This window comes from Branchiostoma lanceolatum, chromosome 17 (assembly GCF_035083965.1).
Source record: "Branchiostoma lanceolatum isolate klBraLanc5 chromosome 17, klBraLanc5.hap2, whole genome shotgun sequence".
In the NCBI taxonomy this organism is placed as follows: Eukaryota; Metazoa; Chordata; class Leptocardii; order Amphioxiformes; family Branchiostomatidae; genus Branchiostoma; species Branchiostoma lanceolatum.
Genome location: NC_089738.1, coordinates 726,290 through 748,707, shown reverse-complemented (window position 1 = coordinate 748,707; position 22,418 = coordinate 726,290). Strand labels below are relative to the sequence as shown.

The window sequence follows — 22,418 nt, the reverse complement described above, 5'->3', positions numbered from 1 at the left end:
ATCGTCATGATTTTTGGTGAGTAGAAAACTGAAGTGATTATTTACATAGCCATTTGCTGATTATGCAAATAGGAATCTAATTTGCGTAATTCACGAGGAACGTTTATAGATCCGCCGCATTTCATAGTAGAACTCTTAAACATGCTGCAGCTGTCAGTTGACACATGTACACTGAGGCCTATCCCTAGGGGCCCTACAGTGGTCAAGTCATTAAGGGATAAGGGAAGGAGTTTCACAAAATCTGTATTTAAATATATTCACATACTTGCTATTGCAAAATGCGCAGAGACCAAAACCACAAGAACGACACAGAGAGGTCAGGAGGACTTACCCGACTTCCACAACCTCTACTGCAGGTGGACTGCTGTTTCTTCCATTCAGCAGTGTCATGGTGTGTTTATCTTCTGCCGACGGTTTCCTCTTGTCCCTCCGGTAATAACACATAGAGAACACCACAATATTGATCACCAACAGCGTTATTCCGACGGATATCGTTATACTCAGTTCCCTGGAATGCGGCTTTTTTGTAGGTTTATTTTTACGAAAGGAAGGGATGTCATACGGGACTTTTCGAGGTTTCCATTCATCACGACTGTCCACCGAGTCTTCCGTGGGGCAGCTGAAAGGACCGAACAAACTGCTGTCACCGCCCGGGATGCCGCTGGTTGAATTTCTAGGTTCTGATATCCTGGGAAGCCATTCCATCCAGAACGCAACCTTAGCGGCACGGTAGTGTGAGCGGTCGTCCTTTGGCTTCATTCCGATAGCGAAGTAGTGGCTGCCCCGCTGGTACCTGCGCCACTTCAGCCCCTCGAACCTGTTTGTCTTTTGGTGAAGGAAAGCGGTTTCCTGTGCCTGAGGGGTGTTTGGGTTTCTGTTTGGGTACAAAATACGGTAAAACAAATAAGGGGATAGAAAATGTATGAGAGGGAAAGTGGGGTAAACTATACAGATGCATGGAGTACACCAGGTGTAGTCAACATAACGCATCGTGCATCGTTTACACAGCAACATAGTCAAATTTGTCAAATAGTCGCAGAGTTGATACATTACAGGGCATCCCTAGCAGATTGACGTCTCAGCTAAAACACATTAAAGACTTCCAACACACGTAATATGCACATGTATTTCCAATAACGTCTCTCGTTGTTACCCGCTAAAACTGTGGATCAGATTCTTCCACCATCTGCGGGACTCTTTAAATCAAATTCTTCAAGGGCGAAAATAATAAAGGGTACAAACCAATGCGACCTTTCTAACTCTGTCACGTTAGTTAACTATGTGAGCTGACAGAGACGTGAAAGGGAACTCAATTCAAATCCTTTGGCAAGTTCTTTTCACAAGTTCACAAAATAATTTAGCAACTGGAATTTGAAGAGTTCTATAAACAACACATGCATGTTCCTTGCAAGAAGTCAGAATTATCATATTATACATTTTGGAAAAGAAGGTGGAAAAGGAAACATTTTAAAGGAAATTTAATAGGTTCAAAAGGTATTTTACGTCCTGTCAAATGTGAAGTCTTTGTATTGTCAAAGAAACAGGTTCATTCTACATAACAAGTAAAATGAGAGGTAATTTCATTTTCACGGGAAATGTGACCAATAAAACATACCTCGTCGACGACCAGAGTGCACTTGTGTCAACGCCAACTCAAGATGCACGCCAAAATTTCTAATCCATACAACTTCGCAGTCCAACCAACATTCCAGTGATCTTGTGGAACATATAATCTTTCCGGGATACGAACGAACGCTACCGTACGCGTGTTGAGTTTGAACCTGTTCTGTCCCACGATGTTCTAGCATTAGGCCACAGCAAGTAAATTTTATGGATGACATCCTCCGCAGACTCCGAAGTTAATGAGATAGGGCGAAATAAAACAAGGCAGGCCAAAAAAAACAAGATTTCTATATTTTCAAATTTTGAGATCAGAAGTCTTGTTAAACAAGAATTGAGGCGACGAAATATGAAATCATGACCAATAGGTCTTTCATTCCTGTATTCAACCAATGAGGTTTCGTATATAATATAAAACCTCCTTGATTTAATGTAAACATGTCATGTGTACACATCTCAATAGACTAACTACAACAAATACAGAAAAGAGCTTGTTGTACTATCATCTGAAGCAACTACACTGGGAATTCATATGCGATGAAACACCTTGTGTATACAGCTCAATTAATTAGACCCCCCCCCCCATTATTTATATAATGTCCTTGCTAGAACAAATGCAGAAAACAGTTTGTTATTATATCATCATGGGCAGTAACAACACTGGCAATTCACATGCAATGAAAACCTTAGACTGCGAACGTTTACGACATATTTGCCAATCGGAGGGCAATTAAATTTCTTGTTTTTTATTTCGAATTCAGGCGAAAATTAATGAGCGCGCTGATGTCATCCATAAAAATAACTTGCTGTGGCCTTATGTACAATACTGGTTTAATAGGTTCAAGACTTTCCCATCATTTGTTTTAGACAAGTTGTCTTTAAGCGCAAAAATGTGTACTAAATCATATTCTATGACACATTGGCATGTAACAGGTGTTAGAAAGATGAAGATGAATTCCACGTTGCAACGGCAATGTATGGGTAATGACGTTACCCATATCTGAAACGCGTTGTATCTCATGAAATTAGATATGATATTGGAACAAGGAAGGCAAAGGCTTTGAGGCAAAGAGGGTGAAACTGAAAATTTGAATCTGCCCTCTTATGCAGTAATTGCTAACCAGTCACACGTACGGTTACGTAATTATGCAAAGAACTTTTGTCGTCTACGAAAACGATTTCATCAACTAAGTCCATCGCTTCGTCGCCTAACTAAACCAATAGCAGGCATCGATGTGATGATATTGAAACAAGATCGGCTTTCACAGCAAATTGTGCAAATTTTTTATGTAGGCCAATAGACCAGGAAATAATAAACTGCGTATATTATCTAAGTCTACTATTCTTTATGCTTGTCTTCTTTGTGCGCATTGGTTTCAATGTTTCTAGCTTTAATTTTGTGTTGTTTCTGATTGTAAAGTGCAGTGAGAGTTTTTTACGTCAAAACGATTACTTGCTACTAGTCGAATTTAAAGATGAAAATTAGCATATTAGTGTAAATGCGTTCTTGCAAATATGTAACACGCCTTTTATGCTTTCTAAAATGGTATACAGCCTGGTTTAAAGATCGATCATTAAAAATAATTCATCTCATTTTCCTATGTTGAAGACAGAGGTAAATATGTTGTTTTTGATCACTCTTCTTCTTGTTCTTCTACCAGTTTTATTTATCAAAAACACATGGCTAACAGAAGAGCCTGAAGAGGTGGACAACCTTCCCAGTAATCTTCGGAAGCAAAGAAGCAGCCATCATCATTGGTGTTTAGTTTCATTGATGGAGATACAAATTTTAAGGTCGATTTTGGGACTTCTGAGGTTTTTCTCTGTACTCAAACTGAATCTCCAGTGTAACGAATAAAAACGTGCAATTTATAAGCTTCATGGTACGTAATTGCGCGCAGCTTATTTAATGGTCATAGTCTACATTTTTTACGTCAACGACAACATCGTTAGTGCCGCGAAACTTGTCATTGTCAGCCACCGAACACACAAGTTAAATGTCGTTTGTCACTGAATCACTAGGGAAGTTTGCATCTGTGGAGGGAAGAATTAGATACGTTGCACAGAAAATCTACTATGTGTCTTAAAAAGCGTTTCAGAATTGATTGGAAATAATTACAATGTCAACAACAATTCACAGTATTCGTTTTTTTTCAATGTAATTATCGCTGGGAAAACAAATGATGATACTGATATTCAAACATGTTGAATACATGTTGTCTGTTTACACCTTGCCCGTTTTTTCCAGTCTTCTCTATGTGAAATGTGATTTCTATCCAGGTCTAGGTTAGTTCATTCGTTGCCTCTATTATATCATATTATATCACAGTATGATATAGTACAGGGATGGTGCGGTAATGTTATATCTTACATCGCGCCGGAAAGCGTCATGCCCTCACTTGTCTGAAATCTTGAGATATCATGGACATTTGAAATCAGGGTAAAGTCGGGAATGACCAGAGACACGGATTTCGCACGCTGGCCGAGTCGACAACACGCCCCGAATATCCTTCCTTTTCTGGGCACCGCTCAACATAAAGTTTACCTTGAACGTATTTGACCAGATCTCAGTCAATTCGCCGCCAAAATAAATTCAATCTGCTTTTGATTGAGTCGCACGCAGAAAATGGAAACGGTTCAGTCGAGTCAACATGGGTCAGGTCAAGACGTACCGAGAGACGATGTGTACGGTCGTCACTTCTGTCGCTATCTATAATCGCTAAATACATAAATGGGCGGTGTAAATTGAAAAACAAAATGTTATCTGCAATGACACAACGCATACAGTTTGAACGGATACATATCGGTTTGATTTCATCACATAACTTTTGCTTTAGAGGCACAAAATTGTATTCGCTTATGACTTAACGGTCAAATATCTGGTCACTACATAGATAAATCAGATCAAATTCAGGGTTAGTTAAGAAATTTACTTCGGGGCTAGCATTATATTCATGTCTGAAATATCGTTTATTTTACTCAGTTTACATATAGTTGTTAATGTACTCTATTTTGCTTAAGTGACAGAGATCAAACATTTTAGCCTGTGCTTAACCCTCATCCGACCGTATGGGGTCCGTTTGGTCCCCAGGCGTGTTTTAATGTGTGCCATTTCAAAATGTTTTGTCGGATAAAAAATTCCTTTCACGAGTTTGCTTAAGTACATGTCCTGCAACTTCTGAAATTTTACCGGGATTGGCCGATTTTTATGGGAGTTATACTGTTTATTACGTAAATTGGAAATAGATTCCTGTCAAATAACAGAAAGTTGTTATCATTGCCTTCATAGCTACACTTCATTGTTGCTTAGAAAAGTGTGATATCGACTTTTTTCAGAATAAGGGTAGCATTTTGGTGTAAAATGTGATTTTTATTCGTTTTGCATAAATTATGATGATTAGACAAATGAGTATTTTACACTTTAAACATATCAGAAAATTCTTAAAAGATTAATTGAACAATATATCAACAGAAATCGCAAAAAATAGCCAATAGAAAAGATATTTTGATGAAAATTGCCAAGGGTAAAAATATGTGTGTGATTAAGTGGCAGATTATGACATAATTAGATTAAATATTCTTAATTTTTCACATAAATTCTAATTATTCTTATCTATAACATCATTATGCTATCAGAATGCCTTTGGGAGCGATATTAGTGTTGTAAAATGATAGGGTACTGAAACTGAATTGAAGGGAATATTATAGATTTTTAAAGGAAAATGCGGGCTCTCCTCATTTTCTGCATAAAGTATGATAATGAGCATTAATCATTGACAAAAGAACTTGTCAAAATATTCTCCATAGATTATTTAAACAGTGTATGTAAAATCATTACAAAAAGATCCACCAGAAATAGGTTTATGGGGCAAAGCAAAATGGGGTCCGTTTGGACCCCATACGGTCAGATTCGTCGCAAAAATGTGTCGGTCAGATGAGGGTTAACTAGTATGCTTTGACCAAAATCATATGCTCGATATCATAACTTGATCTTCCCGGGTTTTGGCGTCTCAGACAAACACAAACTACTTCATGTGAGTTTTGTTGTAATAGAAAGACGTGCCATAAGGTAAACATCTTTGATATAACTTGATTCTGAAATATCACATGCTATTTAATAGAAATCGACTACAGAGTCATACACAAACTGTTTTCAATATACCTAGTTGAGTCAGTTTCGTTGTTTTTCTACAGCTATTCGTTTTTGTCAAAGCATTTTTGTGTTATTAGTACACTAACAGTTATCTCACATATGTTTGCATGATTAAGACTTCTTGTCTAACTCATCACTATAGATTTGATTTAGCCATTTGCCATCTACACCAAATGTAAGAGGAGACTGGTGTTTGTTAGATATTCGATTTCCCTCAATTTTGATCTTGTATTTTGATCAGCAAACGCATAAACAGAGGCCACTAGTTTCGTATTTTTCGAAATTCCTCTTGATCAAGTGTCGTGGGTCACTTTATAGTAGAGTGTATCGCGCTTTTGTTCTTGCATGTTATACCTTCATGGCCTGTAACAACGCATTTCACCTAACATGGTGCCATATCTCCAGTCTGATGTTGGTCGTATTAGTCGTTCGTATATTGTCTAGTTTAGCGTAAATGCGTTGTATTGATTAGATAAAAAGTCACAGTTCGGTTGGTATTTGCACAATGATAACAAGAGCGTCCTAGACGGTGCCACATACAATAGTCTAGCAAGGCAGGCAATCCTCAACACACGTGATGTGCTACAGACGTCTGTTTTGACCTAAAGCACCACGTGGTCGTCAACATCAAACGGCGGTGGAGGGACAGGGCCGTCCTTCTCCACTGCCACCGGGACGATAGCGTCCCCATTGGGCAGTCGGAGAGGTCCGTTGATGAGTGGAAGTTTGATGATTTTGGAAGGTTCACCCATGGCGACAGACACAGCTTTTGTGGAGTCTGGTGGCATCAGTGGATCTTCAGTGCAGGATGTGGGGATAATGGTTGCTTCATGCAGTCTGCAAAAAAAGCATTTCAGTTAACTTGGCCGAACAAAAGCCAAAGTTTAATTCTAGTTTTGACAAATTAACCTTTATATTACCACAATACGGAGACTAGAACGAGCAATTTGTTGAACCAAAACCTCCGTAAAATGGTCAATGGAGTTTAAAAATGAATTGTAATTTTTCAATGGTATTTTGGTGATTTTCATGAGTTTGATCCCTATCTGATTTTCATTTCAAGCTAACGTGCAAGTATCATAATTACTAAATTAAAATAATCCTTTATAAATATCATGTTATTTATGAAAGTAATTATGAAAATGAGGCCTTCATTCGCATGACGTATATCTAATGATCTACCTTTTACCCGATTATTGCGTGTGCTCATCACAGTCAAAAGTTTTATCATGACCACAACGATAGTATGTTATAGTTAAGTAGAGTTCCACGACCCGATACCTTTGCCGACTAATGTTAGCCTTTACGGATGGCATATTATAACGGTTTTCCATGTATTAGGCAAATAAGGACCTCGTTCGCATGAAGTATGTCAGTTGATCATCTTCTCTACCCAAATAACACAATTTGTTCAAAGTATGAAAGTCTTATCTTAGCAAAGAAGGCTATTGTAGCATTTCCTCATAAACTATGTAAATGAGGTTCTAATTTGCATGGTTTATGTCTGATAATGTCCACATCTACTTAACTTCCAAATGCTGCAAGAATGAAATCTCCAACATTTACCATTATGGAGTTATAGTATTTTTTCCATTATTTATGCAAATTAGGTATTCATTTATATCTATCGAAATTTCTCTCTTTCTCAGTTACTTATGTAACATGTTGGAGAGTCCTATAATGGAGTGCAGCGAATTTATAAACTTTCCTCATTAACTATGCAAATTGGATACTGATTTGCATATTTAGAATACGATCTTGTCAATCATCACTTAAGATATCAAATATCATGACGTTCTATCAACCCCTTCTTGAGTCATTAGCTTTCAAAGTTTGAAATCGGCTCCAGCAGTTTCAAAAAAGACATTAGGGGATCCAAACCTACTCAACATACTTTCCCTCCCAAGAGCTATCTACCACTCAAAAATCATAGCATGTCCAGAGCATGTCCAGAGCATACACACACACACACACACACACACGAGCACACACACACACACACACACACACACACACACACACACACACACACACACACGCACACGCACACGCAGACACACACAGACCAACCCAAACTTGAACTAAAACCTTAAACTAATCTAAACTCCCTCTAAGAGTTATCTGCGACGTATAAATCACAACCCTAGCATGTCCAAACCACGAGATATTAGAACCAGACGTTTCACCGCAGTACTTCAAAAAGTCGCCAGGGGGGCAACAATATAATACCATCATATCAAGGCCTCACCAAGACCTACCCACATTGGTTTATTGGTTTATTAAGATGCTCTTCAGCCCCACATGCCAATCCAATATCAATACCCAGGCCTTTTTGACTTATGCTAGTCTTCCGCAAACATTGTTAGGGTTGACAAATGTATGACTTCAACGAAATCTACTAATATATACTAGTGGTTTTATGGAAATGAACACTCACCCGAGCCGGCCTGCATGGACAATTGTTGGGCTCTCTGGGTTGACATCTGGAATGGTGGCTTCTTCTGTCTCCTTGTCAGTGGACCGGCACCGTATATAGCATACGACCATCACTATGATGTTTATGACCAACAGGCAGAGACCAATGGCAATGGCTAGACCAAAGCTGTTGTTTGTCGTCTTCCGTGCCTTTGGAGCTGTCGGGAAAGGGATCCTTGGGGAGGGGTTAGGTACCCAGACGCTGTTACTGTCTCTAATGAAGCTCCGAGGTGGACAGGTTGTGCCGGGGGGAGACGAGGCTGGGGGAGGTCTAGAGGCGTTGTAGGGAGTTTTTTGCCAACTCTCCACAAGCTCCGTCCAGAAAGCGACTTTCATTGCTCTGTAAAATGTGTCTCCCGCAAACTTGGAGTCCTTGTTAACATACACGTACTGTCGGCCACCTGGTGTGTAACGGTTCCAGGTCGTAGACCCACTTTTGGAAAATAAACACTTTCCTCCATCTTTCTTGCTTAAACACTTTTGTGAAATGGTGAAAGGGAGGTTGGTGTCCCTGTGGCATGAAAGGTTACATAAATACTTCTAGTAAGCAATTTGCATTCATATCACATAGTTTCTCTACTGATTCAAGCGAGTTGAATGTTATCTATGACAGAAAGACGTGCAGTCCTAAACAATGCCCAAAATTTTGGCCCTTTACATTGAAGTGTCATAAAAAATGGCTCTCGTTTACCAACTAAAGATTCTGGAATTAAACGTCCGTTCTTGAATTGTATTTATACGTTATTCATTGTCTAAGATTTAAAGGTCTGACACTTAGCAGAACATGGTAGATTTAAAAAAGAATTGCAAGTGTTTTACTATATCTGGGTAGATGTTGACGCTATTGCTAGTAACTATGTTCTATATTGCAATGTGAAGATTGAGGACTGCATTTTGTGATACTCGTCCATATGAATGTCTTGTTGTAATCATGGTATGCTGGACAGGAAGAAATGGGTGGAATGTTGATGGCGTGTATAATATGTTCGGTATCCAACCAATAGGACACTAAGAACAAATGACAGAGAAGTCGGACGTGAAGATCTTTGAGGTAATGTTACAGCACGTGGTTTTGGCCAAGACAAGATGCATCGTGTAATGTTTTGTGACACAGAGGGATCAGAGAAGGGAGGGGTACATCTGCAATGCATGGTTTCACATACAGAAGAAGGGGTCTAGTCGCAAAGGGAAAGGGTTGTAGTACAGGTTTTGTCGGAAGCGGTATGGCAATACTGCAATACATTTCGCTTGGGATGATGCTAGAAAACAGGAGTAAATGCCGTTACGTGACTTACCTAACTAGACTGGTTGCTTCCTGGATATTTCCATAAAAAGTCCATTTAGTATATTCTGACAAGTCTGACATGAGGGATACGTGGACTGCACAGCCAGGCTGGACTCCCGGGACACACCTGTTTGAGCTAGTCTGTAAACATGTCCACCGATTCATCCGGACAGCGATCGATACCATTGGGACCTGTTAAAAGCTAAGAAATTTGACAGCTGAAATTATTGCCTCCGTGCAAAATATAACTCACTTTATTGCGTTTGATACTGTCACAAGAGGTAGACAAGCTTTAGATGAACAAATAGACATGCGTCATCACTGCACGGAAGTAGTCCTGCTCGGAATGTTTTAGGACATTCTCTCATATCAACGTCTCAAAGTGTCACAAAATGTACAAATCTGATCAGCTGTTTCCAATATCTTTACAATGAGGCAAAAAATCCTCGGTTTGATATATTCACACAATTGTCATTGTAAAGGTGTCTTCTATTTAGAGAACACATACTCCCCATAAGGAAATATATATTGTTTTCTCCGTGTTTCTTCATATCATTTTTCTTGTACCATTTTGTTTAAAAGGATTATTACTGTTATTAATATTTTGTATCTTTGGAAAAATCGCAACGAAAGAATTATTTTTGAAAGTGTTCATTTTGGGGCAATTTTCAGCCCCAAAATATCTATTCTGCCCCTCTGTGTAAAATCCAAATAACCTGTCCCCAAAGCATATGTGTATAGGCTTTCGTTTGAATGTTTTGGCCTACACCACTTTCAGATGGTTGTGGTGGTGTTTTTTTGTATTTTCTATTTAAAATCAAATGTAAAAAAAATGTTATGGGGGTACTTTTCACATGGAGATGGAGAAGTATGATTTGGAACAACTAATTTTGAATGAGAGTACCTTTGCGATAGTCCATTGTTGCATTGCGGGCGAAATTTAGAGAAAGTCGAATTTGCGCTGCGTTTATGTTTTTTAACAATTCACTTCTGAGAAAAAGAGATTTGTTTTGAAATGTTCCACACTGGCAGTTATAAAGCTGTGTTTGCAAGAAGAAAAAGGTGGATGTAAGGTGATCATTGCTACAGAACTTGGCATTTATAACAGGTAAGCGTCGAAACTGACTGTCATGTTGTTTTTTTCTTTGCTGACAAATCGAGACATTCGTGTCATGCCATGTCATGTCGAGAGATTCAATTAAGCAATTAGATCTAGCATTATCAAACAGAACAAATCCTGGTCTGAAATGCTTTCTTCTGGTTTTCTTCTAAGACAATAAGGAAGTGTTAGGAGTTTAGCATTGGTTGATGAAACCGAAACATTATTGCCAACTATCTTGCTTCAGGATCAGCTATTGAGAATTATTGCTCTTACGTTCCCCGTTCCCCCGTTCCAGTTTTGATGTATTCAGGTCAGGGTACGTATTTGTATAATGATTACGGTATCATTGTATGCATGTCAACTATGATTTGTTGACAGTTGTGACATATATTTAGTTTGTGGACTCGGACTCTATCAGCGTTTGCAATTGATGAGCATTCTTGAATATTGTAAAAAGTATTGGTCACTTTAAATACACGTTCGACGACTTGGTTTCCTCGATGGTACAGTCACACCCATGCCTGCAATGCGTCTATGTCGCCATTGTTTCTTACTTAACGTGACCTGGAAACGCATCATGACATGCTTTCGGTAAAAAAAGACACCTTAATTCCTTTGTGTTTGAAAGCTAAAGGGACGATGTTTGGTCTTTAGGTGTATTTAGACCATACAGTTCTGAGGACGTGATGCTGTTTCGGCAGTGATCGTCGCGTATGAGCGTAGATGCCTGACTGGACGTGGATGACCTGTACAGGAAAGAAATAGCATGTTGTTAATGTTCATTCCGTGCAGGCCGAAGGCAACGTATGGTGTTGTGCACCTCCATCCTGGCTGCGCCTCCAAGTGTTGCCCTGCACTTAGGGGGAACGAACACTGTAGACTGCCTTACTGTTATTCTAAAAAAGATTTACAAGAAAATACATCTTCTTTAATGAATATTTAGCCGTCTCTATAGGTCTTTTTCTTTTCAGGATAAATCGTAATTTATTCGGACATTTAATAATAGCTCAAGGGCTGAATGTAAGACCCACGATTCAAAGACTTAGTATATCTTTGGAAAAATTAATTTTTTCAAAAACTTGACTTTGACTTTTTTATGTATGCCAAGTTCTTGTATTTGTGTCTCAATCGGAAATGGTAAACTCAGAGGGGTAAATCTTTAAATATTTTCTTGGGATAGTAAAAAAAGTCTTCATCAATCTGAGAAATTAAAATTCAATTTATTGTCTGTAGAGTGCTCACAAGAAACAAGGAATAAAGGAAGCTTGTTCCTCCCCATAACAATTTAACGTGAAATAGAAATGTGATTGTACTACATTATATTGGTAACTTTACTGACTTAAAGGTTTGAAAACGACAATGAAAATTTTGTTTTATCTACAATTCTTACAAGTATAATGACGATACCTTGCCTAGGGCGCTAGCACTCACCTCATTTCTACTATCCGAATTGTGGGCGAATTGGTGCAGTGATTGGTTTGCATTTTGTGCATGAGTCCGGGAGTATCCTTCTCGTCGTTTCGTTTCCGTTTATCTCTTCTGTAGTATAGCAGTGCGAATACAATGATATTGATGAGCAGTAAAGAAGTCCCCACAGCTATGGTAATGCTGAGTTCCCTAGAGTGGTCCTGCTGTGGTGCTTGCGTGCCGAACAGATCGTTTATACCCACGATGCCAGGACCAGGCTTCCACGGCCCCTTGGTCGGGGTGAAGTTAGGACAAATGGCAGATCCCTGCCGGTACGGATCGGTGGAGGGAGTTGGTGACGTTCTGGGTTTCACGATGCTGGGCAGCCATTCCATCCAGAAGGCCAGCTTGTGAGCACGGTAGTACTCCCTCATCCGAGGCTTCATGCCCATGTAAATGTACTGTTGACTTTCATACATGTACCGAGGCCAATTTACACCTTGATACTTGTTGGGTTTGGTGTTGAGAAAAATCTCCTTTTGCGTTTCTGGCAGATTGGGATTCCTGGAAAGAACTACATATTAGTAGAGTTCAGGAGATATTCCCTTACGCGCATTCCGCAGTTGTATTGATAAGTTCAAGATATTCTTAATTGTCAATAAATATTGCTGCCGCGCTAGGCAAAATTTGAGTGGCAACTCAACGCGTGCATAAAAACAACGCAACTTTTGCGATAAATTTTCAATGCGTCAACATCAAAGCTGTTGTTGCTTTTGTCACAAATTCGGCCTTTATATGTCACGTACCCTAGGGGCTAAGAACATTTATTCTCTCTTATATTTACAGATCCCATGCACATGTGGACCTGTCATATCTGTATGATACATGTACCTGCACATGTACCACTCAACCACCTACAACACATCTGGGCTTCAATTCAGATAGTTTGGGGCGCCTGAAAGGGGCATAAAATTGCAAGTTGATGATATATTTAATTATGCTGCAATCCTCTAGCCTATTGGTTGGATAGCGAAGTGTGTAGATGTATTTGTAAAGCCTGCCGCGTCGACGAGAGCAAAGAAGAGGGAAAAAGTTACAAGAACAAAAGAAAACCGGGAAACGGATAGGTTGTCATCAGGAGAGCAGAAATCAAGTGTAAAGTTTCCAGAAGTAAGATTACAGTAGACAAAATGATTGGCACCATTGTAATGATGTAATATCATAGTCTTTATCTTAATTTGTTATGTTGTACCTACCCTGTTTTTGCAAAGTTAGTCCAATAGGTCATGATCGCTACACTCAACATGGCCTCTTGCTTGGAGTAGGACGTGAAGGAGTATAAACCGTCAGGGGACAGCAGCTGGGTGTTGGCGATGGGTGCCCCGAACACGAACGGCAGTTCCTCTCCATGAATCGCTCCAGTCCAGTCGGGTACCGACGTGTTTTCGCTCTGATGTTGGAATGTGTAAAAGAACGTCTTCTTTGTGGGGGAATTCCTCGAGTGCGAGTTCACAGTTTTTATTGCAGGAACGACAAAGAAGAAATCCGTAAAGAGAGCCACTGTGCTTTTCCTGCGTTTCAAGTCATTGTTTCTGTCCCCCCAGTCAGTGTAGCTAAAGGTAACTGCGTCTATGATTTCTTGAAGTCTAGTTTGAAAAACGTCCTGAACGAAACTACGAACGACACTTTCAAATCTATTGCGGTCTATACCATCGTAGATACCATCGATTCCCTCCACGTACATAAAGCCATCGCTTTCTGCCACTCCGACCATATAGTCATATGTGGTGAATGGAAGCGAATCACGCAACTTCTTAGGGTCGTCTAGAACAAGAATTCCATCCACTACTGGAGAGAACGCTCGATAGTACGGTGACTTTTCTGGGTCGTATCGGGTGATGTTCGCCAGGGTATTTTCATTTATCACCCTGAGGCATTCCACCATAGTCCCTGTGTTGTTACTGACATCACAGCCGGCAGCCTTGGCTACAGTCTGAGCATATTGACGTCCAGATCTACTGATGGACCACGTGGCCATTGCCGTCCCGCTTTGGGAAATACCACGGCTAAAGAGAGCTAAAGAGGATAAGAAAGTAAATGTTGAGTTATTGATCAAAAACAACACATACAAAACAATACAACATGATGCAACATGAAGCTACTCCTAAAATTGAAACTCATTTAATTCATAGGTCACTAAAAACATGGGAGTGTTAAATCTAACGAAAACTAGCACCAACAACAATATTTAAACACGTTTCTGTTGTACGGAAGTTTCCGTAGGAAGTTTTGTTTTAGAATTTCTACCAAACAATTATGGCTATCAGAAGAATGATGATAGGAAATTCGCAAAAAGGCCTTACAAGTATGACATCACCATGCATGATATCTATCTAATTACCGATATCTTGTCCTGTTTTCTTCGGCCCAGTTCTTAATCAGTCTTACAGCACCATGAATGTAGCGGTACAAAGTAACACCAGTAACTCACCCTTTGCTTTAACCTCAGGAGACGTCATCAGCAGATTAACGCACGCCGCACCGGAGCCAGAACCGAAGATGACAACATTGTTAGGATTTCCTCCGAAGTACTTAATGTACTTCTGGATCCATTCCAATGCCCGGACCTGATCCCAGAGACCAGCATTCCCCATGGCGCTACCATCACCGGTGCTGAGAAAGCCTGCAGAAAGGAAACCATCTTCTGTACATAAAGAGAACAATATAATACATATAATAATCACACTGTGTGGGCTACAACAGCAAACTTTTATTGTGCGGAGACCTATGAAGTTTAAACACAAACCCCAAAAGCAGGTGTTCTCTTCAGATATGTTTTTTTCCTGAATTGTAAATTTATTTATATTGGCAACTTGACATTGAGTTTAGACTAGGCAGCAATGATACAGCAACAGTATACTACTGGCAGGAAATAAACATTCCGAAATCAATCTAATTCCTTATTATATCAACCTTATATACAACCTAATTAGCAAGATGAATTCCGCCACTACAGCCCCGTACTTCATTCACCTTATCTTAACCTGGTATATAGTTTTTGTAGAGTCTCTTAGAAACCACTTATGATTCTACTGCTTGTTAATGTTCTGTATAGTTTTTTCATGACTGTAATTTAGAATCCAGATCTAAAGCTCCTTGTATTAATTTTGGCATCATGCAGTGCTACCGTGCTTTAAGGGAAGAACTGGAAACCAAATGCAATTACAATTATCGCTTAGAATAAAATGGCAGACTAATGGACGTGAACTAACATAACAACCTATTCGAACAGTTTACACATGTCTCTATAATGTATCATGTTGCAAAGATATCGATGCCTATTGATAACAGAATATATGATTTTTTTGCAGATTTTGATTGAACACAGTATTGCGAAACTTTTGATTGATGCCTGTGAATGACGTATTCAAAGCTACATTTGTTTCAAATTGCAGACCTGTTCAGAACAGTGTCATCTTGTCATCTTTGCACGGTAACTCATGACGTTGCAAAGTGTGAACTCATCAAGCTCTTCTTGGTCTGTAAATGTAGTTTCTTGTTCATGATAAAAGGTACCTTACCGAAGACACCCAGTCTGTAGTTGAAGGTAACAACGATAACCTTCCCGTAGCTGGCCAGCACGGTTCCATCATACATGGCACCGGTTCCACTAGACCACCATCCGCCATGGATAAAGACCATCACTGTCCGGTTCTGCATGGGCTGATTAGTATCTGCAAAGGAAACATGATATCGGACATCTGAGTCAAGCATAAGGCGGGCATATCACTGGACCGGCGGCATTGCCAACAAACGTTTGACAGAGCGCTCAACGAATTTCATCGATACTAAAATGATATTTTTACACTTTGTGTGTTTTCTTGTCTTTTAAGTCATATCTTTGCGTTTAACATGATAATCCCATATAAAGTAATGAGTAACACAAATCCAGATTAGTATGCAGCGACGCCACCAACGTGCCACGGGTTCAGCGAGATACCCGCTTACCGCATTAGACAATATTTGATGTGATAGATGTGTATAAGATTATCAACATGAAACAAGAAAAAAATTGCCTCAATCAAGGATATACGTTACCAGTTGAATAAAGCACATGTGTATTCATTGTAGCTTAGATCGAGATGTTCGTCTGCCTCAAAGTATTATTTTAAACTAATTTTTTGAGGATCGTACAAAAGTAATATTGCTTATCGAGACCCTGTCCTCTTTTAAAAACACACAAAAGATCAAATAGTCCCATCATGGAACTCAGCAGGTTTTTGAAAGTTCCTCATCAATCATGCAAATAAGAGTCTGATTTGCAAATACACCTCAGCTATCTACCTGCTAAAAATCATGATGATTCGTGAACCCCATCTTGAGTTATAGTAGTTAAGATTTCCGTGTCATTTTGTAGGGATGCAATTTTCTGCCACGTATTGATTGCTAAAATAGCCTACTATCTTTCAAACTAAGCCTTTTTGATGCGGCCAACCGAAACACTGCTTTGGTCGATGCTATGAATTCTAAATGTTGCCAGTTCTGCTTCACGTATTGCGACTATCAGGAGATTACGTCTAAAATGAGTAACCTGCAGGCATTCCTCCCCGCTTCTCCGAATGCAACCATGGAAAAAGTATTCATAAAAAGATGAGTTTCACAAACAATTCTAAGAAATAAATGAATACTTCTGTGTACAATAGTGTTCAAAGAAACTGGTGCCAAAATCCCCCTTCACTACGTCGTGCACAAAACACGTCAGATTTTCAAAACACAAAACGCTTTCTTATTCTATCAAGTACTCTACTGACTAGTACACGATTTTACGTTCCGAGTCGTTGAAACCTCCTTGCTCTTTGGAAACGGGATAGACAACGAAATGATTTCTAAATAAACCAAACCAAACTGCAGAAAGTAAATGTGGTTACCTTGAAGCTAAGTCAAGAGACTTTGTCTCATATACAGTAGGAACCAGTTAACGTTCATTGCAAACGCTATGTTGAAAAAAAACCTGCCAACTGCAAATGATTGTAAAATTCCAAACCACTTCCCATGAACACCATTGTTTATCGGCTCCTGAAGTTCTAAAATAGCCGATATGGGGCCAAACTGACATGAATTACTCTTCCTTCCAATAGCTATCTAACGTCAGAAAATAATGGCCATAGTATGGTCAGAACACGAGATGTCAAAACAGGAAATGCCGCTGCAGTACCAAAAAAAGTTGCTAGTCTCAAGAAAACCTACCCACATACCGAGTATAAAGACAAGGTAATAGTAAACTCCTGAACCAGTAACAGCAAGTTACCAAGAAGCGTAATGCATAACGCATTTCATATGTAATTCGACATCGCATAATTCAGCATGTTTTTCTAACTTACACGATAGCTAGTATCTTTTAAATGTAGCTGACGTTAAACCTTCCTTTGATATTCAAACTATCCATGGCTATTGGAGGTTTGAAACTTATACTAGTTTTAGGAAGGTTATGTTATGGTCCGCCATCTTGGTCTTTGACCAATGACGTCATCAAATTAGCATAAATTATAATAAGTTAATCACAAATGTTACACTTAATTACATAAGATGTTCATGATGCAGGAAAACAAGTGTAAAAATAAAAAAGTGTGGTTGAGCAAGAAAAATTTCATTGTTTCAACCGAATTCACTGAACTTTGTGAACTATTCCTGTCAAAAATCCGTTGCCATGGCAACACAAAAACAATCAACTTATATATTTATAACAGGGATTTATTCAATCGACGTTTCAGGAACCATCTGTCACCTTCCTCGGGGTAATTCTAACTCGTTCACATAACACTGCAGCACTGGTGTCGCTGATTATACATGCGTTCCCAAACGCAAAGTAAAACGTATAATAATAAAGAATAATATAACTAGCAGTGGTGCAGTTTTGGTGCAGTGTACTCTCCAAGCAGAGGAGTGGGTCTGGCTGGTTTGTGACGTGTTTTTAGGTGTTTTTGTCAGGCTTTCTATTTTGTTCCCTTTTCGTTATGTCGCCAACCGTGTTGAACAAAAATGCCTAAACTGAACGCATTAAAAACCAGCAGGACCCAAACCTCTGCTTGGAAAATAGTTTATTTATTTGACCTACATGTACGTTTATGCAAGGCCATCTGTTTACATGGCCTGACACTGTCCCATGTCCCATTATGAAATTCAGTGGGTTAACAAACTTTCCTTACTAATTATGCAAATTAGCTCCTGATTTGCATAATTAGTCATTGATTATGTAAAGCACCATCTGAGCTCTCTACATACCAAACATCACGACGATCTGTCGACCCCTTCTCAAGTAATTCATGTCCGAAGGTCAAAACAAAAACACCCACTGCAGTTCTTAACAAGCCGCTAGGAGGCCCAAATTTACACAACCTACTTTCTGTGGCATGAACTATCTACCACACAAAAATCATGACCATAGCACTTTCAGAAAATATACCCCTAAATTTTGATGCTCCGCTGCAGTACCTTAGGTACCCGCTAGAAGGCCCATTATCGAACTTGACCTTCCTTTCTGTAAACCCTACCCATCCACTAAATATCATACAGATCCATCAACAGCTTCTCGAGTTATGCTGGCGACATACAAATACACATCCACACAAAGCCCGCTGCAGTACCGACGGAAAATACCAGGGGAACCATTTTTGAACTTGACCTCCGTTTCCACAACATCTACACACCTGCAAAAAATCATGAAGATCCATCAACGTTTCCGTCACTTTTTTTGCCAACATACAAACACAAAAAAATGCAAAGTCCGCTGCAGTACTGTTGAAAAACGCAAGGTGAACCATTTTCGAACTTGACATTCCTTTGCACAACCACTACACACCTACCAAAAATCATAAAGATTCATTGAAGCTTTCTTGGGTTATGCTCCTGACATACATTCAGACCCATCCAACAGATTTTTCAACCGAAAACCGATAACAAGTACTCGGCGAAGATAATGATAATTATGATAACATACTTATTGCAAATTCATGCCCGAGGGCTAATTGCAAGTATACAGGGTCATGACAAAGTGATTATGATAAGGTATAGTACATAATAATGAGAGAAAAAAAAAGGAAATAAAAGTCGTCAACTAGCGCTACTTCTAATGTGAACAGTTTTGAATAGTTTGTTTCTTTCGGTGGTATAATGTGAGCAATGACAAATAAAGTGTATGTCATCTTCCACTGCGTTTCCTGTACAGTATTTACATATTCTCTCGTTAACAGGTAATCGTCTGTGTCTACCTCTTTCTACTTCTAAGATATGTGCGCTTACTCTGAGTTTACATATAGTTGATCTTATGTCGGAGACCTTGGTGTATATATAATTCACCATGGCGAACACAGACTCGAGATGCCTATATAATCTTAGCTTACCAACATCAACAGAGAGATTGTGAAGAAAGGTTTGAATATACATGCCAGAGAGTCTTCTTCTGAGTAGTGCACATATAAGTTGGCTGTCGAGATCATTGCTGTCGTTATGCCAGATAAAGGACAAACCGCCACGGTATAGTATTTCTTTTACATGGTGTAACAGATGTGGTAGTATGTAAACATGTGTTTTTGTGATAACAATGCGTCAGCGTGAAGGGGATGTGTATTGGTATTCAATTGTTTAACCAGTACTTGCCTAGGCGAACCGATATGTTTGTATCTAGCTAGAGACAGCCTACCAAGTTTAGCTTTACATGCGCCATTGGTAAATTGTTGCCAACTAAGTTCTAGGAGAAGTCACTATCGAACCAAGGGGAGTAGCGACCATCACTGAACCAGGGGAACCAGCTACCATCACCGAACCAAGGGAACCAGCTACCATCACCGAACCAAGAGAACTAGCGACCATCACTGAACCAAGGTAACCAGCTACTATCATCGAACCGAGGGAACTAGCTACCATCACTGAACCAGGGGAACCAGCTACCATCACCGAACCAAGGGAACCAGCTACCATCACCGAACCAAGGGAACTAGCTACCATCACCGAACCAAGAGAACTAGCGACCATCACTGAACCAAGGTAACCAGCTACTATCATCGAACCAAGGGAACTAGCTACCATCACTGAACCAGGGGAACCAGCTACCATCACCGAACCAAGGGAACCAGCTACCATCAACCGAGCCAAGGGAACTAGCTATCATCACCAAACCAAGGAAACTATCTACCATCATCGAACCAAGGTAACCAGCTACCATCAACCGAGCCAAGGGAACTAGCTACCATCACCAAGCCAAGGGAACCAGCTACCATCACCGAACCAAGGGAACCAGCTACCATCAACGAACCAAGGGAACCAGCTACCATCACCGAACCAAGGGAACCAGCTACCATCAACGAACCAAGGGAACTAGCTACCATCACTGTACCAAGAGAACTAGCTACCATCACTGAACCAAGGGAACTAGCTACCATTACGTTAGTCAGTAAGTAAGACTTCATTTCGGGTACTTATGTGAATGGCCTACATACTTTTGGAAATAAAATATTTCTTTTCGGTAGTCAGCAGACATCGTTGGCATCAGAAGGAATAAGCAATAGATATAAAATCTCATTACCTTTCTCTTAATAAAAATGCAGAAAAAATTAAGCTACACGGCTGTAGTAAGATTAGGTTTTCATAGGTTTAAGTAGAATATCAGAAAGAGTGACACACACACGGGAGAGATAGATAACTGTAGCATACAGGCTTGAATGTAGTCAGTTGATGTAATGCAATGGAGCCTCCTAGCGAGAGAAATGTAAATGCAGTTAAGATAGCAATTTTTGGTTAAACCTTAAAGGTAATGAGAATATTGAAGACAGATTTGTTTTAGTCGACCAACGTTAAAGCATTAGACAAAACAATGAGCTGATGCCTTTGACAAATGCCTATTGCTATATTCAGTTGTTTATGGAAACTTGTATTAGTTGCGTAATCTATGAAATATAATAATCAAAGCCTAAGTGACATACAAATGTATGTGATGCCGTTATTTACTGCTGAAGTATCATAGGTATTTCTTGCCATCCATGCAAATGATGTCTATGTTTCGTAGTGCTAGCGCCGTTATTTTTGATCAACAAGATGTAAAATCAGGGAAAGAACACCACACGACACAAACGCCTTCAGACAATGCAGTTATCCTTATTGGGCTATCAATAAGGCTGCCCTGCAGAGGTCCCCTTAACACGGAGCCAGTAGTAGAAAATCAGGATAACAAAACACGCGTCTAGTCATACTCCGTTATGTCCCTCAAGTTCGTGCTTCAAGACCACACAAAACTCAAGACGCTTTCCCATAGCTAGAAAGGAAATATCTTCCTATGAGTGGACAGGTGTGGCTTGTTAGTGAGTGATTTATATTTCTACTTTATGCCCGAATTTGCTAAAAGCATATCTGATGATAATCTCGTTCACACAAATAACAAATTTTATAAGCAAAAACGCAGAAAGAAAGTTATTTATGTATCTTTTATTAATTTTATAGTATAATTTGTTCGTTCATTTATTGTTCGAAAGTCCACCGGGAACGCAGTTAGCATCTTTTTAAATTCATTACACATATTCCGTTCTTGATTAGGATGGGAGACTTGTGATTTGACAGGCCAGAGATCATTACGATTAGCCAATGCCTTCTTGATTCAGTCCCATCCAAAGTTTCAAATAGAAAAAAAATCCTGCAGTTATGCTGTTCACATACAAACGAACCTTCGACAAACGCAACTGAAAACAAAGCCTAATTTGCTAAAGTAATAATTGAGTTAGAATAAGCAAGAGTAAAACATAGCCCATGCACGTAAAAGGCCAGCAATATGTAAATTGAGAGAGACTAGGAAAGAAAACACCAAAAATCAGAAGTAAGATCGGTATTTGCAAACGGACGCAGCATATTTCATATTTTTCGCCCCATCTTCTTCCCTGTGCAAAGTGGACTGTTCTAAAATCATCTCAATCATCTCAATCTGTAAAAGTGGAACCTTCCAAAGTAACTGAAGATTGTCCCCCAAGCAAGAAGCAACTCATTCAATGACAACCCCACGCAACATGGACCAGTCCAAAGTTGTTACGGCCCAAATAATGAACGATAATTCTAAGATATCTAAGACAACATTCGTCCAAAATGGACCTTTCCCAATTCTGTCGTTTGGCTTTAATTCAGTGACATGAACCGACGCTGCGTCATTGAGTTTCTTTTATCGGCCATTTAAATTATGAAAATATGTGACCGCATCTTGCTTGTTTTAATGCCTTGCGTCTAAACAATAGGTGGAAATAAATGAAAGTTAACGTCGTTTTTCCATCAATTACATTCCGACTAGACACATAAACGATACGTTGAAAGCTTTACCTGCAGATGACATGAAGGCCTGT

At 39.5% G+C, this 22,418-nt stretch overlaps 1 protein-coding gene across 3 annotated transcripts in view; it reads right to left on the bottom strand.

Annotated features, from left to right (window-relative positions):
• The window catches only part of LOC136422944 (neuroligin-4, X-linked-like), a 66,405-nt gene that overhangs the window by 5,761 nt on the left and 38,226 nt on the right, over positions 1 to 22,418 (bottom strand). The window contains exons 2-6 of one of the 3 annotated variants that reach the window (XM_066410875.1): positions 15,624 to 15,776; positions 14,534 to 14,725; positions 13,299 to 14,118; positions 8,211 to 8,759; positions 3,749 to 6,610 (exon numbers count right to left, since the gene is read on the bottom strand). In XM_066410875.1, the coding sequence (XP_066266972.1) occupies positions 6,376 to 6,610; positions 8,211 to 8,759; positions 13,299 to 14,118; positions 14,534 to 14,725; positions 15,624 to 15,776 (1,949 nt within the window). In that variant the 3' untranslated portion in view covers positions 3,749 to 6,375. Of the gene's footprint in view, positions 1 to 331; positions 875 to 3,748; positions 6,611 to 8,210; positions 8,760 to 10,162; positions 11,382 to 12,066; positions 12,607 to 13,298; positions 14,119 to 14,533; positions 14,726 to 15,623; positions 15,777 to 22,418 lie in introns of those variants that run through there. The other 2 variants (XM_066410877.1, XM_066410874.1) reach the window with 2 other exon arrangements.